This window comes from Balaenoptera ricei, chromosome 19, assembly GCF_028023285.1.
Source record: "Balaenoptera ricei isolate mBalRic1 chromosome 19, mBalRic1.hap2, whole genome shotgun sequence".
In the NCBI taxonomy this organism is placed as follows: Eukaryota; Metazoa; Chordata; class Mammalia; order Artiodactyla; family Balaenopteridae; genus Balaenoptera; species Balaenoptera ricei.
Window position 1 is genome coordinate 4,908,276 of NC_082657.1, and position 17,647 is coordinate 4,925,922.

General features: G+C 41.8%; 1 protein-coding gene across 1 annotated transcript; it reads right to left on the minus strand.

Annotated features, from left to right (window-relative positions):
* Window positions 1–414: 414 nt before the first annotated feature.
* LOC132354276 (zinc finger protein 160-like) lies at window positions 415–17,365 on the minus strand. Its single transcript, XM_059906059.1, is given in 5 exon segments — window positions 415–2,067; window positions 2,070–3,497; window positions 8,503–8,629; window positions 15,317–15,409; window positions 17,309–17,365. Coding segments are annotated over 4 exon segments (1,938 nt in total). The 5' UTR covers window positions 15,332–15,409; window positions 17,309–17,365; the 3' UTR covers window positions 415–1,699.
* Between the last annotated feature and the right edge of the window lie 282 nt (window positions 17,366–17,647).

The following is a 17,647-nucleotide window of genomic DNA, read 5'->3' on the forward strand; positions in this document are numbered from 1 at the left end:
TAATTTTGTGTTCCTTCAAGGCCCTCAGTTTGTGGTAATTTGTTACAGTAGAAACAGAAAATTTAATAAATTAATGTATGTAGAGAATCAAAACAATCTATACAAATTTCTAGAAAAAGTATAATTTGCAAGGTGTCAGGGTACAAGGTGCAAAAATCCACTGTAATTTTATACACATGCAATTTACAAATGGAAATTGAAATTAAATATATAATACAATGTTTGAATGCTCAAGAAAGTAAAAGTAGAAGGAAAATGTGTAAATCTAACAAAGTAAGGACTTTTATGCTGAAACCTACAACCGTAACGAAACAAAGATGACCTTCTATTTAGGTCATCTGAGCGAAACATACCATATTCATTGAATTGTTAACAAAATATACCAGATTAATTGACTGGAAGACACAACATAGAAATGATATTAAAATGCCCCTAATTGACATACAGGTTTAATGTGTTTTCAATCAAGATTTCTGTAGATTCAAACAAGATTTTTCTAAAAATAATAGGGAAAGGCAAAAGGACTAGAAGAGCTAAAATACCTGAAAAATACTGAAGTGGTTGGAATCACTCCACATGACCTCAAGATTTCTAATATAGTGACAGTTATCAAGACTGTGTGGGATTTGTGCAGTGACGGACACATAGACTAATGGAACACAATGTGGAAACCAGAAAGAGTCCTACATCAGTGCCGTTAACCCTTGAACAGCACAGGTGTGAGCTGTGTGGATTCAATTATATGGGCATTTTTTCCAATAAATACTACTACAGTACTACAGGATCTGTGGCCGGTTGAATCTGAAGATGCGGAACCATGGATAGAGAGGGACAACATTAAGTTATATGTGAATTTACAACTGCTCATGAGTCTAAAACCCTAACTCCATGCCTTGTTCAAGGGTCAAGTGTACTTCCAACCACTTTTTGACAAAGGTACTCAGGCAATTCAATGAAGGAACGACTTTCCAACACTGGTGCTAATCAATGAAATATTCAAAGAAGAAGAAGAAAAAAAGAGATCTCCATTTAAACTTTACATTTGTACAAATATTAGCTCAAAGTAAATCAAAGCTTTAAAACAAAGTTTAAAACTTTATTCTGTAAGAGATTTAGGAAAAACGGTATAGAATAAAATCTTCAGAATCCAGAACTTGATGCAGAGTTCTCAGACATGTCACAAGAGCTTGACCCAAAGAGAATATATCTGGGATGAATGTTTCCATGAAAACAAGACAGAATCTTAAAATGAAAAGGGTTTTTGCCCTCCACCTTCACCCTTCTCAATCATACAGCAGTCACGTTACTATAGGAAGGTGAGGACCAAGTGCTCATGGATGAAGAAGCGGAGGACCCATCACACCCCACACTACACCCTCTGGACTTCCTGTTAGGTGAGAAGGATGACGCGCCCACTTCTTTTCGGTCACTGTTCTCCAGGTGGTCTGTCACTCACAAATATAAACTGTCTTACCTGAGAAATAAGATTATTATTTCACATTCGTGGCATTTGTGAGGTAATCTCCAGAATGAGTTCTTTAATAATTCCTCCTCTTAAGGCCTGGCCACAATAAATGCATTTATCTGGTTGCTATTCAGAATGAATTTTCTAATGAAGCCTAAGATGTGGATGCCTGATAGAAGCCTTGTCATATCACTATATTATTAAAGTCTCTCACCAGTATGGATTACCTGATGGTTAAGTTAGGCTTGACAGAACACTGAAGGATTTGCCACACTCATTATATTTGAAAAGATTTTCTCCAGTATAAAGTATTTGGCAGATCTTAAGGTATGAATTTGGACTGAAGACGTTGAGATACTCATTACATTTGTAAGGTTTCTCTCCACTATGGATTATCTGATAGAAAGTGAGGCTTGCAGGCACAAAATCTTTGCTATATTCATGACGTTTGCTCAGCTTCTCCCCACTATGAATTCTCCAATGAATTGTAAGGTGTAAATTTTGAATGAAGACCTTCCCACATATGTCACATTTACATGGTTTCTCCCACGTATAAATTATCGGATATTTAGTGAGGGTTGAGATCTGAGTAAAGGCATTTCAACTTCATTAAAGTTGAAAGGTTTCTCTACATTATGTATTCTCTGATGAATTGCAAAAAGTGAATTTCGACTGAAGACCTTCCCACACTCATTACATTTGTAAGGCTTCTCTCCAGTATGAACTCTCTGATGCTTTCCAAGGTTTGGCTTTTGAGAAAAGAACCTGCCACACTCATTACATTTGTAAGGTTTCTCTCCAGTATGAATTCTCTGATGACTTTCAAGATTTGAATTTCGATTGAAGACCTTGTCACACACATTACATTTGTAAGACTTCTCTTCATTATGAACTCTCTGATGCTTTGTAAGGTATGCCTTTTGATTAAAGAATTTGCCACACTCTTTACATTTATAGGGTTTCTCTCCCGTATGAATTCTCTGATGACTTACAAGATTTGAATTTTGACTGAAGACCTTGCCACACACATTACAGTTGTAAGGTTTCTCTCCAGTATGAATTCTCTGATGATTTGCAAGATGTGAATATTGATTAAAGACCTTGCCACACTCTTTACATTTGTAAGGTTTTTCCCCGGTATGAATTCTCTGATGTCTTCCAAGATGTGAATTTTGACGAAAGACCTTACCACACTCATTACATTTGTAAGGTTTCTCTCCGTTATGAATTCTCCGATGGATTCTAAGGCATGAATTTTGACTAAAGACTTTGCCACACACGTCACATTTACATAATTTCACTCCTGTATGGATTACCTCATGTGTGGAGAGGTGAGAGCCACGATTAAAGGTTTTGCCACACTCATTACATTGGTAAGGTCTCTCTCCGGTATGAATCCTCTGATGACGTTTAAGGGAGGAATTCTGACTACACACTTTGCTACATACATCACATTTATACAGTTTCTCTCCGGTATGGCTTATCTGATGTCTACGGAGGGATGAGCCATGATTAAAGCTTTTGCCACAGTCATTACATTTGTAAGTTTTCTCACGAGTATGAGTTGTCCAATGACTTATAAGGTGTGACTTTAGACGAAAAACATTGCCACATACCCCACATTTATATAACTTCTCTCCCGTATGGATTATCTGGTGTCTGCGGAGGGATGAGCCATGATTAAAGGCTTTGCCACACTCATTACATTTGTAAATATCGTTCTTAAATACACGCAGTTCATCCTGAAAGCTTAATGTAAGCCTATTTTCAATGGGCTTCTTTCCTGAATTCCACCTACCATGTCGATCTCTTCTGTGAGTTACATTTTCCTTACAGGCTACAGACATTCCTTTGTAATTTCTTTCATCATCCTTCCACTGACACCCAAAGTCATCTTCCTGGATTTCCGTGAAGTAAAAATGTTTCATTTCATGGCTTTCTTGTCTTTCCAACATCACTGTTTGGAATACTTCTCCTCTATCACTGTTTGCTCTTGGTTGTAATTTCCTGATCACATGTATATGAGAGATATCTACAAGATACAAAGAACCATAAGGTGTATTATTCATTACAATTCATGAGTAAACGTTTAATGTTGAATGTATGATATTAAACCAAAAGTAGGTAATTCCCCGGTGGTCCAGTGGTTAGGGCTCTGCACTCCCACTGCAGGGGGCACGGGTTCAATCCCTAGTCCGGGAACTAAGATGCCACAAGCCACACAGCGTGGCCAAAATAAAGTAAAATAAACACAAAGTAATACTTATGCCCAAAAAGGTTATTAAACTTCCCAATCATGACCTTAAAAATGTTAGGAACACTAAAATAATAGGACTCTTTACTAAAGAAAGAGTGATTACATGTAATTCAAATTAATACTAGGGTAGCCTAGTTCTAACACCCTATAACAAAAACATTCACACTAGACAAACTTATGTTAGCTCTTGAAGAAACAATATTTTTCCACCAAGGCATATACCAATTAACAATAAACATACTGCGGTCTCATAAATGAGGACACAAAAAATATTATACTATACATATATTCTGCACACTATGGTTCATAAATAAATGCTAAAGAACACACAAGGTACTGTAATGGTACATAATCCAAAACAGACTTATCTAATGAATAATTTGAATAACTAGCAGTATAGAATTACAAAATACAGCATATAGAAAATGAAGAATTTGATAACATAATTTTTCAAAAAATATTTTTCTAAATATCTGCTATAAAACTATGTACCCATAAAGAATACATATTTTACTACATTAACAAGTGGTACATGTCAGTTGTATTCTATAATAAATGCTGAAAAACCATCATATATAAATTACAATTAAAAATTAATAAATGGGGCTTCCCTCATGGTGCAGTGGTTAAGAATCCACCTGCCAATGCAGGGGACACAGGTTCGAGCCCTGGTCCAGGAAGATCCCACATGCTGCAGAGCAACTAAGCCCGTGCACCACAACTACTGAACCCGTGTGCCTAGAGCCCATGCTCTGCAACAAGAGAAGCCACTGCAATGAGAAGCCTGCACACCACAACGAAGAGTAGCCCCCGCTCGCCTCAACTATAGAAAAGCCCGCTCACAGCAACAAAGACCCAGTGCAGCCAAAAATAAAATAAATAAATTTAAAAACACACCAAAAAAAATTAATAAATGAACTATTCTAGAGTTACCTAACCTAACAGCCAATAAACAGAGCAATTCCCTACCTTCACAGAGTGCTTAAATTCTCCAGTTCATTGCCTCTAAAATATATGTAATAAAGAGTGAGCAATCTGTATATTTATTAACTAGGGTCAGACACAACGTTGTTTAGAACAAATTGGAGATGAAAAGCATACAAGATATGATACAAAGTAATATGACAATAAACATGACAGAATATTAATATAACTATTTATAAAAAGTAACTTTTCAGTCTTTACTATAAAACATACAAGATTCTAAGCCATCTAATGGCACTAATTTGTTTAAAAGGCTTGAGGGAAATCAACACAATTTTTCAAATCAGGGAAGTAGACTCACACATTAATGTACATGACTGCAATTGATATAGAAGGTACTGAGAGAAACAGGATTTGAACCTGAACTTCCAAACTAAGACAACATATTCTAAAGCATGACTGCCCACCCAGGCAGTACAGATTACAAAATATTAAAACAAATACCAGGAGTTTAAAAAGAAAACTCCAAGAGAGATGCAAAAGAAGTGAGCCGTGTAACTGATAATGTGATTCAGCCACCACTCCTGAAAATGATTTCTGAATCATCACAGCTGCACACAGTGATTTCGGTCGTGTCATGACAAAGTTACTCGACAGAAAAAGAGGGATCATTTTTATAGTCTGAGTGATGTGGAAGGTGGAGGGATGGGTGAAGGAGTGCTGCGGAAATTGAGACAATCAGGGGAACAACAGAAATACGTGAGCAATAACAGTGGTTCCACCTACATCAAAGTACCATGTCAGGAAAGGTCAGGTCTGAGAAAGGGCACGAGTGGAGCACAGGGTATATGCGTATTGGGAGCACAGCTTGTGATTGTCTAGCTGTGTGAATATAACTGTACAAGAGGAGAGCGGCCAAGATAGCTGAGTGGAAGGACCCTAAGCTCACCTCGTCTCAGGAGCACACCCAAATAACAACCTGCAGAACAACCATCGCTGAAAAAGACTGAAACCTACCAGAAGATATACTCCACAACTAAAGACATAAAGGAAAAACCACAACGAGATACGTAGGAGGGGGCGGACCCATGAGACCACCAAATCCCGTACTTTGTGTGGGTGATGGACAAACTGGAGAATAATTACATTATCGAGGTCTTCCCACAGGAGTGAGAGTTCTGAGCCCCACGTTAGACCCTCCAGCCCTGGGGTCTGGCATCAGGAAGAGGAGAACTTGGACAAAGTTTTCCTGGGATAAATTCCTACATCATTTCCTGAGGCTCATAGGGGATGGTCATTAGTATATGGAAACAAGATTGTCACTGTGCCCTTAAGAGAGGCTTTTGTGACAGTCCTCCAAGCCAGAAAAAAAAACGGGAAAGACTTCTCAGTCAGGCTCTCATGATACTTTCTATCTCGTGTCCTACCACATGCAGACCACTCTACTGAGTAGCTTCAAGTGGCGACCTACTGTGGAGCAGGAAAATATTACAGCATAAGAGGAAAAGCATTCTCCAACAAAAATTTCCTGTTACCCAGTAAACCCACTCTACAGAGAGTCCATCCGTAGCTGTCTGCTACAGGTGGATTATCACAGCAAAGAAACTGGATAAAATTTCAGACTCTAGGAATATGTATTTCAAAAGCAAGTTTCAAAAGACAAAATCACGCAAACTTAGAAGAATATGAAATCAGGAGAGTCTACATTACTGACTTGGTAGAGCAGTACAAGAGCGAAAAAAATACAAGGTATGGGGGTCAGATATTACAGCCCTTGAGAGGAAACCATGCGTTCTATCCAAGATGCCAAACTGACAGCCTGAAAGATTCACATATTCCCCATATCAGGGACTGGGAGATAAAAAGAGGATCTCTCTGTCCACTGTCTTTATAGCTTTGCCCTGTAAAAATTACACAAGATCCAATCTACCTCTCTGTTTCACACATCCCTGAAGTGTGCGGCAAAGTCAGAACAGAAGAAATGGCTGTGAAATCTAAACAAGCAGACAGGGTTTGAGACAGCTCCATGCTGGTTCTGAGGTGCTGGATGGAATGAAAGAGCATCCAGTGTTTTCCCATCTTCTGATCAGGTCATATAAGATCACAAATAGGGATAAAACTGAGAAAGGCCCAGGGACTGGAGTCTGGAGGCATCAACTCTTATTATACGGACTGAGAACTGAGCATCCAATGAAATCAAGTACAGAAAGAGAAATGAAGGGGTCAAAAGACCCCTTTAAAACAACCCTCTTCATGCTCCTCAAAGTCAAGTAAAAACTAGTTCACAGGGGCCAGATGGCAGAGTATAGATCATGATAAAGACTTTGCCCTTTGGGCTTCCCTCCCTGGTGGCGCAGTGGATAAGAATCTGCCTGCCAATGCAGGGGACACGGGTTCGAGCCCTGGTCCGGGAAGATCCCACATGCCGCGGAGCAACTAAGCCTGTGCACCACAACTACTGAGCCTGCGCTCTAGGGCCTGCGAGCCACAACTACTGAAGCCTGTGTGCCACAACTACTGAAGCCTGCGAGCCTAGAGCCCGTGCTCCGCAACAAGAGAAGCCACCGCAATGAGAAGCCCGTGCACCGCAACGAAGAGCCCTTGCTCGCCGCAACTGGAGAAAGCCCGTGCGCAGCAACGAAGACCCAACGCAGCCAAAAATAAATCAATAAAAATAAATAAATTAAAAAAAATAAAAAAGACTTTGCCTTTGTCTCTGATGGGGCTGCAGCCCCACCAGAGGGTGAAAGAATACATTTTACATGTTGAATGACAGAATGATAACCCAGGAATAAGAAAAATGTCCTCTCAGAGTTCACAATAAATAAATAAACTTCTATTTTCGGAAAGAACTCTCCCACTTGGGTAGAGTTACCCAAAGACTACTAATGCTGCCGCTTCTTCTCTGCCCTGAGACCTAACCTGTGTTCACACTTTTGATAAATTCCCACCCCCTTGGTTTTTTGCTATTTTCACATCACTCTTCAGAGGCTAGGGCTCTTCCTCTTGTTCCAAAATGCAAATAATATTCAGACCAGAAATAGAAATTTCTGCTTCTCAAAAGAAATAAATAAGATCTGTGGCTCTTCCAGAATCCCAGCTCTTTGTTCAGCTAAGGAGTGAGGACATGACGGGTGGGTCTGGAAAAATATTTCACCGATTGCTCCACCACTTGCCTCCTTCTGAATGCAGAGGGAACAGTGTAATATGCAGATAATTAGCTCTCTTCCAAGAAGTAGTGAATCGAAAGCACAGGGGAAAAAAAAGAGAATTTGTTATTTGAAAAGTTTGCCCTGAGCTTGTTTGCCCTGAGCTTTTTTTTTTTTTTTTTTTTTTTTTTTATTTATTTTTGGCTGTGTTGGCTCTTCGTTTTTCTGTGCGAGGGCTTTTCTCCAGTTGCGGCCAGTGGGGGCCACTCTTCATTGCGGTGCGCGGGCCTCTCACTATCGCGGCCTCTCTTGTTGCGGAGCACAGGCTCCAGACGCGCAGGCTCAGTAGCTGTGGCTCACGGGCCTAGTTGCTCCGCGGCACGTGGGATCTTCCCGGACCAGGGCTCGAACCCGTGTCCCCTGCATCGGCAGGCAGATTCTCAACCACTGCGCCACCAGGGAAGCCCTGCCCTGAGCTTTATAAATACTTAAGCTCTGGAACAACGCCTGACGTATCATGAAATGGATAGATCATTTGCAGAAAAGTGAAGCTTAAACTCATGATATCACATCATGAAGCTTTTCATATCTGAGTCAACAGGGATTTCAGATCAGTCAAGCAAAACAAGGGCTCCCAAGGGGCAAAGAGGGAAAATGCAAAGATACCCAAAGGCAGATTCCAACTTCTGAAGGGAAGTTATCCTCACCCAGGGACAGCAGGTTCCTGTAGGTCTCCAACATCACATCCACATAAAAGGCCTTCTGAGTAGGGTCCAGGCATTCCCACTCCTCCCGAGAGAATTCTATGGCCACATCCCTGAATGTCAACGGTGCCTGAAATGAAAACATATCTCATCAAGGGGCCATGAAGAGAGTTCTTATTATCACACAAAATGAGAAGAGGAGAGAGTGGTAAGGATCAATTCAGTGGAAGTATGTAGTCTGACAGATCCATGTAAAGGTATTTAGGGAAATTATGGGTCTCTAATTTTAATTTCTTATGCCTTTTCATAGCAATTACAATATCCTCCAATCAATGTAGATTTTTCATTTTTCCGGACAACACACGAAAAACTTAGAAATAAAATTCAATAACAGGCTGTCTATGCAGAAGTGTTACATATTATGTTTTACACACTGCGTGATATTCAAAATCTAAATGAGCTACAGTATCAGTGGTGCCTTCAGAGATGACAAAGCCCACAGCGGCTTTACAGAAAGGTCAAAATCTGCAACTATGATAATGATAACAAGAGCAATGACTTGAAGTGTTGGAACAATTCCTATATGCTAAATATCATTCTAAATAAATTCTTTACATGTATGAAATTGTTATAAACATAATAGCTCATTAGAGACGACCTGTTCCAATCTTACAGAGGATAGTATTGTGTCAGACACACTTGGAGACACTTGACTCAGGTCATAAAACTAAAAAATGACACAGGAAGTATCAGAACTCAGAGGGCTGGTGTCTGGAATTGAAGCTAAGGAATGAAACAGTTGAGTAACAGAAAGGGCATTAAAAACACACTGACAGAGGGTTCCCTGAGAAATTTTGAAAGAAGTTCAAGGTGAGCAACGTGGAAGGGCATAAAAGGTCATCATATATGTGGGCTCGCACACAGATACACATAAAATGTTAGTAATCTTATTGCTGTTTAAACCGTTAACACAATACTGTGGAAAAAATTCGAGGCCAAGGAATACATTTAAGATATAATTTCAGGGCTTCCCTGGTGGCGCAGTGGTTGGGAGTCTGCCTGCCAGTGCAGGGGACGCGGGTTCGGGCCCTGGTCTGGGAGGATCCCGCGTGCCGCGGGGCGACTCGGCCCGTGAGCCACGGTTGCTGGGCCTGAGCGTCTGGAGCCTGTGCTCGGCAACGGGGGGCCGCAATGGTGGAAGGCCCGCGCGCCGCGGTGAGGAGGGGCCCCCGCTTGCCGCAGCTGGAGAGAGCCCTCGCGCAGAAGCGAGGACCCAACACAGCCATACATACATACATAAATAAAAAGAATGTAAGCAGACAAGAATAGCATTAAAAAAAAAAAAAAAATGCTCTACTTAAAAAAAAAAAAAAAAAAGATATAATTTCAAATGCAAAAAGATAGGTTTGAAATAATGATGTCGTTATAAAAACCATGGACTTGCACTTTCATGCACTCATGCACACACATGTAAACACACAATTCATTGAAAAGGCAGGAGTTCCCTGGCGGTCCAGTGGTTAGGTCTCGGCAATGTCACTGCTGTGGCCCTGGGTTCAATCCCTAGTTGGGGAACTAAGATCCCTCAAGCTGCTTGGCTTGGCCAAAAAAAAAAAAAAAAAAAGATAGGAGTTGTCTATTGACCTATTTTTGGATAACATTTTCTTTTATCATTTTCATCCACATTTATTTCAGCATTTTCGAACAACAAGAAAGTATTACCTGCACTTAATTTACTTCGTCAACATTATTCTATAGGAGTCTAGTAAAAGAAGAATGGTACAAACATAAAGAGAAAAATACAAAACTTCTAACTCCTGTCTCTATACAACACCTAAATTGAAGAATATAAGTACAGTTTTATCCACTAAAATTAAAATAGGTAGGTATTAACAAATGCAGAACAGAGTTTGTGTATTCCACTTATAAAACACTGACTCAAAATGAGAAGTTATTACGGTTATACATTAATTTAACATATTAAGAAAAAGACTTACCACAATAATAAAGTTAAAAACTTCCTGGAGAATTAAAAATCATGACAAAAAGGAATATAGAAAAAAATGCATTGTTACGAAGCAAGAACATTGCACCAAACATCATAATCAGAAGGAAACCCTCGCCGCGCAGTGCGGCCAAAAAAAAAAAAAAAAAAAAAAAGAAGGAAACCCTCAATGCTTTCCCTCTGAAATTACACTAGAGGGAAGGAGGGGGCTGGCCAGGGCTCCTGCCTTTCACCACTGTACAGTGTGCCTGCGCAGCGACCACCAGAGGAAGTAACAGGAGGAAAACAGGGAACAAGAGTGAGAGACACAGAGAGAGTGTATTAGAGCCGAGACTGTTAACATTCACAAATATAAGGACATGGGAAGGCGAAAAGTGAAAGGATGGAAAAAAATATTCCATCCTAATGAGAGCAGGGGCGACTACATAACGTCAGACAAAATAAGCTAAAGACAAAATCTGATACAAGAGACAAAGGACAATATATACTATTAAAAGAATCAATTCCCCAAGAAGATATAATAATTATAAATACTTATATATTTAACATTAGAGCTCCCTCCAAAAATGAAGGAAACATTAACAGAAACAGAGACAGAAATAGCAGCACAATAATCGTATGAGACTTTAACACCCCAGTTTTTTCGATGGGTGCAACCAAAGAGAACATCAATAAGGAAACAGAGGCCTTGAACAACACTACAGACCGACTGGACCTAACAGACATGTACAAATCACTCTACCCAACAACAGCAGAAAACACACACTTCTCAAGAACAAACAAAACATTCTCCATGAGAGACCACATGTTAGGACATAAAAGAAATCTTAACAATTTTAAGAAGACTGAGCGCATAAATGCATTTTCTCAAACTACAAAGCAATGAAATTAGAAATAAACAGCAGAATGAAAACAGAAAAATCCCCAAAATGTGGAAGTAAAACAACGTATTCATAAATAACCAATGGGTCAAAGAAGAAATCACAAAGGAATTTTTAAAATATCTGGATGAAAATGAAACCACACAAAAATTTATAAAATGTAGTGAAAGGCATACTAACAGGGAAGTCAAATCAGAAATCTACTTTTACTACTCAAGGAAGTAGAGAAGAAGAATAAACTAAAATCAAATTTAGCAAAAGGAGGAGCTTCCCTGGTGGCGCAGTAGTTACGAATCCACCTGCCAATGCAGGGGACACGGGTTCGAGCCCTGGTCCGGGAAGATCCCACATGCCTCAGAGCAACTAAGCCCGTGCACCACAACTACTGAACCTGTGCTCTAGAGCCTGCGAGCCACAACTTCTGAGCCCACGTGCCACAACTACTGAAGCCCACGCGCCTAGAGCCCGTGCTCCGTAACAAGAGAAGCTTCTCACCTCAGTGAGAAGTCCGCGCACCGCAATGAAGAGTAGCCCCAGCTCGCCACAACTACAGAAAGCTCACCAGCAGCAATGAAGACCCAATGCAGCCAAAAGTAAATATATAAAATAAATTTAAAAAAACAAACTATAAGGGGTTCTATGAACAATAATGCTTACAAATTACATAATCTAGAAGATACAGGTAAATTCATTGAAACATACAACCTATTAAGCTCTAATCTTTAAGTAATAAAAAAGTTGGGGGGGGCTTCCCTGGTGGCGCAGTGGTTGAGAATCCGCCTGCCAATGCAGGGGACACGGGTTTGCGCCCTGGTCTGGGAGGATCCCACATGCTGCAGAGCAACTGGGCCCGTGAGCCACAACTACTGAGCCTGTGCGTCTGGAGCCTGTGCTCCGCAACGGGAGAGGCCGCTACAGTGGGAGGCCCACGCACCGCGATGAAGAGTGGCCCCCGCTCGCCGCAACTGGAGAAAGCCCTTGCACAGAAACGAAGACCCAACACAGCCAAAAATAAATAAATAAAAATTAAAAAAAAAAAAAAAAAAAAGTTGGGGGGCTTCTTAGGTAGTGCAGTGGTTGAGAATCTGCCTGCCAATGCAGGGGACACGGGTTCGAGCCCTGGTCTGGGAAGATCCCACATGCTGCGGAGCAACTGGGCCCATGAGCCACAATTACTGAGCCTGCGCGTCTGGAGCCTGTGCTCCACAGCAAGAGTGGCCGCGATAGTGAGAGGCCTACGCAACGCGATGAAGAGTGGCCCCCGCTTGCCGCAACTAGAGAAAGCCCTCGCACAGAAAAGAAGACCCAACACAGCCATAAATAAATAAATAAATAAATAAATAAAAATAAAAAATGACTAATACTCTAAAAAAAAAAAAAAAATGCTTAAAAAAGTTGAGACTTCCCTGGTGGCACTGTGGTTAAGAATCTGCCTGCCAATGCAGGGAACATGGGTTCGAGCTCTGGTCCGGGAAGATCCCACATGCCACGGAGCAACATAAGCCCATGTGCACAACTACTGAGCCTGCGCTCTAGAGCCCACGAGGCACAATTATTGAGCTCACGTGCCACAACTACTGAAGCCCATGTGCCTAGAGCCCATGCTCCACAACAAGAGAAGCCACTGCAATGAGAAGCCCGTGCACCACAATGAAGAGTAGCCCCCGCTCACGGAAACTAGAGAAAGCCCGCGCACAGCAACAAAGACCCAACGCAGCCAAAAAAATAAATTAAAAAAAAAAAAAAAAAAAAAGAAAGTTGAAATGAATTATAACTAGAGAGGTTCAAGCAGTAATCAGAAATCTCGAACAAGGAAAAAGCCAAGACCAGATCGCTTCACTGCATAATTCTACCAAACCTTTACAGCAGAATCACCTCTAATCCTGATAAAAAGCTTCCGAAGAGCTGCAGAGGGAACACTGGCAAACTCATTCTGTGGAGCCTGCGTGACTCTATACCAAGCCCAGAGAAAGACACACGAAGCACAGAAAACTACAAACCAATATCCCCCATGAATACTGAAGCAAAAATCCTCAACAAGATAGTACCAAACCAAAATCAACAACACATGAAAATGATTTTACATCATGACCAAGTGGACTTTATTACTATAAAAAAATCGATTAATGTGATACACCACATTAACAGGATAAAGGAAGAAAACACATGATCGTCTCAACTGATGCAGAAAAATGCATTTCACAAAACTCAACTACGTTTCAAGATATAAAAACTCTTGGAATTCCCTGGCGGTCCAGTGGTTAGGACTCGGCACTTTCACTGCCATGGCCCAGGTTCAGTCGCTGGTCAGGGAACTAAGATCCCAACGCAAGGCCAAAAAGAAAAAAGAGAGATATAAACACTCAACTAGAAAGCTTTCCTTCTCAGATCAGGAAGAAGGCAAGCATACACACTCTCTGCACTACTGTCCAGCAAAGTACAGAAAGCCCTCACCAGAGAAATTAGACAAGAAAAAGAAATCAAAGTTATCCAAATTGAAAAAAGGAAAATTATCTTTCTTCGTAGATGACAACTTTTATATGTAAAAGCAGTAAAGATTCCACAAGGAAACTGCTACATCAAAAAACAACTCTAGAAAAGTTGCAGGATACCAAAAGTTAATGCCCAAAAATCATGTGCATTTCTATACACAGTGAACAATGTCAATAGAAAATTAGAAAACAATCGTATTTCTATAGCATCAAAGGGGTAGAATACTTAGTAATAAATTCATCAAGGAGGCAAAAGACTTGTACACTGAAAACTATTAAATGTTGCTTAAAGACACACAAGGAGATACAAATAAATAGACACCCTATACCCATGGATTGAAGGACTAAATATTCTTAAAATGACCCTATTACCCAAAGTGTTGTGTAGATTCAATGTAATCCCTATGAAAAGTCCCATGGCAATTTTTGCAGAAATAGAACTAACTATGCTAAAATTCATAGGGAATCTCCAGGGATCCCAAATCGCCAAAATACTCTTGACAAAGAAGAAAAATAGAGAGCACCCTTTACAGATTTCAAAACATATCACGAAATAATCAAGATGGTGTGGTACTGGCATAAACACAGATACGTAAAGTAATGCAACAGAATAGAACACTCAAAATTAATTTTGCATATATGTAAAACGCATTTTCAAGGGTGCCAAGACCATCCAATAGAAAAAGGACAGTCTCAGTAACAAACGGTGCTGGGAAACCGGGTATCTACCAGCAAAAGTATAAAGCTGGAACCTTACCTGCATCAGAATGAGAAACTTCTGTGTGTCAGAGGAGGCAACCAACACAGTGAAAAGGTAACCTCCAAGGACTGGAGATGATGAAAATGGGTTAAGAATCTCCATGTGTCAGAGATTTAGGTTGATTTCAAAGTTTAATATCAATAATAGAATGAAACACCCTCTATCACCGATGTATCTCTGAACTTTCCATTCCATTCCCAATCATTACGATTTTTAAATCAGTGACACACCCATTTCGCTTCTAATGCAGCATGAAGAGTCAGAAGGTATTTGCTGTAATTAGTCTGTTTCCTACAATTTACCAGGCGTAAGTGCATATTATTACCTGACTTGCATGTGCAGCTTCTTTATCCTGGTTTACAGAGAGCAGACAGTGCATCCAGATGGGGTCTCTCAACAATCCCTGCTGCCCAACAGCACTGACACCACGTCTCCAGTCCATGGGTGTGAAGTCCTGCCCAGGACTAGGCCCAGTGGAGCCTCTTCACAAGTTCCAGGTCACTGGGTCATGGGGAGACGGGATCTAAGTGGAGATGACAGGCCCTGAGGGAAGGACCCGGGTGACTGTGACGGTACAGGTGTCAGGCAGGATACTTCAGAGTCAGACAAGATCAGCGAGTCCAAAGAAGGGCATTTCGGGAAGGACAGACAGAAACATCAACTGACAATATGACTTTACCTGAGAAAGAGCCATTTCTGACTCCTTTTTCTTTCCTCTTCCCTCCTCTTCCGGGCTTCTTCCTCAGGCAATAGGAGTCTTTAGAGGTCGATCCTGAAAGTGGAAAACATGCTGTTCAATGCTTGGAATCGACACAGCCCCTTCCTGAGTCACCACCACACACACAGGGAAGACCTCAGCATGTAGAACAGACAGTCCCCTGCTGCCCACTGTCCCAGGAGGGGCTCAGGACAGTAAACTCCCACACAGAGAACAACAAGTAAGTTCCTACACTTATTTTTTTTCAGTGCATGATAGATCTTTGAAGATCAAATAGTGTAAGTTATCCTTTTTTTATTGAATATATATATATTTTCAGATTATTTTCCATTATAGGTTATTATAAGATACTGAATATAGTTCCCTGTGCTATACAGTAGGTCACTGTAGTTTAATTATTCTGTATATAGTAGTGTGTATCAGTTCATCCCAAACTCGTAATTTATCCCTCCCCCTCCTTCCACCTTTGGGAACCTAAGTTTGTTTTCAATGTCTGTTGAGTCTAGTTCTGCTCTGTAAATAAGTTCATTTGTACCATTTTCTTAGCTTTCCCCATATAAGTGATATCATACGTGTCTATTTGTCTGATTTAATTCACTTAGTATGATAACCTCTAGGTCTCTTCCTGCACTACTATGTGTTTCCATTTCATTCTGTTTATCTGTCTCCCAATTTCTTTCTATGTCTCTGCCTCTTTGTTCCCCTCTACTCTCCTGCTGTTTCTGCCCTCCTCTCTATTTTCTCACTCCTGTCCCGCCCCACTCTGCACCTTGTTCCCCCTATTGACGATCTTTCTCCCTAACCTTTCGGATGACCTACACTTTTATGTATTTCTGCCTTTCTTCCCCCCATTTCTGTTCCCTCTCTGCCCTCTGTTTACACTCCTTCTCTCCCTGTTACTCTCCCTTCCTACCCACTCTCTGGCACCCCAGGTGGCTATGCTTCCTTCCTGCTCTCTCTGCTCTAGTAGTCAATATTTTTCCTCTCCTTCTCTCCCAGCACCATGATGCTCTGAAGGCCATGGTTCCACCTTTTATCCTCTCCCGGACCCTCTGTGTGAAACGCCTCACCATTGTTACCACCCTCCCACCACTGACCCAGAGTCCCTCACCCTTTGTTGCTCTCCAGTCCCTGGAGATCCGGCTTTTTTATTTACTTCTTTATTTTATTCACCTGCTACTTTCCAGGCTTAATCACGTTCACTTTACTGTCTACTTAGAAGTCCCTCTATGTTCCCATTGGTTCTCCCTCATTCTTTATCCCCCTCAATTTTTCTGTTTCTCTCAGTCGCTCTCTGTGTCTGCTTCTCCTGATCCCCTTCGCCCCTGTATTTACGAGGATGGCGACTGAATAAGACGCCCGCATACTGGAAGAGACCGTTTGGAACTCGGGACCGAAGAACACTGTGTGTCACAAGGCTGGCCCAGGTCACCTCCCGCTACACGGGGTCTGAGGAAGGGCTGACCAGGAAGGGGAGGCCTGCGGAGCAGAAAGACCGGTCTAAGACGCGAGGACAGAGGGTCTAGGAGGGAAGGGGGTCTCAGGAGAGGGGTGGGCTCTCCAGAATCCCAGGACCGGGAGAGGACGCGGCCTCTCCGGCAGCACGGCGGCCGGAGCGGCCCTACGGAGGCGGAGGGCGAGGCTGGGGGGGCGCGAATCCACCTCACGGAAGAGGACTTTACAAGCAGGGCGGAGGTATTAAAGGGTTTTAAGCAGGCAAATGTAGCGAAAGACGGTGTCTACGTGGACCGAAGACAGAAAAGGCAAGGGCTTCGGTACTGGCTTCAGAGAAATTTAAAACCCAAAGGGAAACGGTCCGCGATGTGTAACAGTGATTTACATGGGGAGGAGGGGGCGGGAGTGGGAATTTAAACACCGCAGTGACTCCAGCACCCCGAGGATGGAGTAAAGAGACCGCGAAGCACAGATTTAAACTAGAAAACAGAAACTTACGGTCTGCAGTGTGACCTTCGTTGCAAGCATTCCGTTTCCGGGTCCGCAGAGAAGTGCGCATGCGCGTAGTGAAGAGGCTGGGCGGGGTCTGGGTGGAGCGCTAAGGACCGGGTTGGGGGGAGGTGAGGGGAACCCAGGTGCAAGCAGGGACCAAGGGAGGGCGGGAAGGGGGCGGGCCCGGGAGGTGCTTGGAAGGTGCTTGTTGTACTTGACTGGCTTAAGTTGCAGTCTGTAACAATTTTAAGCTAAAGCTTACATTTGTGGGGGCCAGTTATGTCGGAAACGAAGATGTTTCCTCTAAACAAGTAGAAAGTGGTTTAAATAAAAGCTATTTTTCCC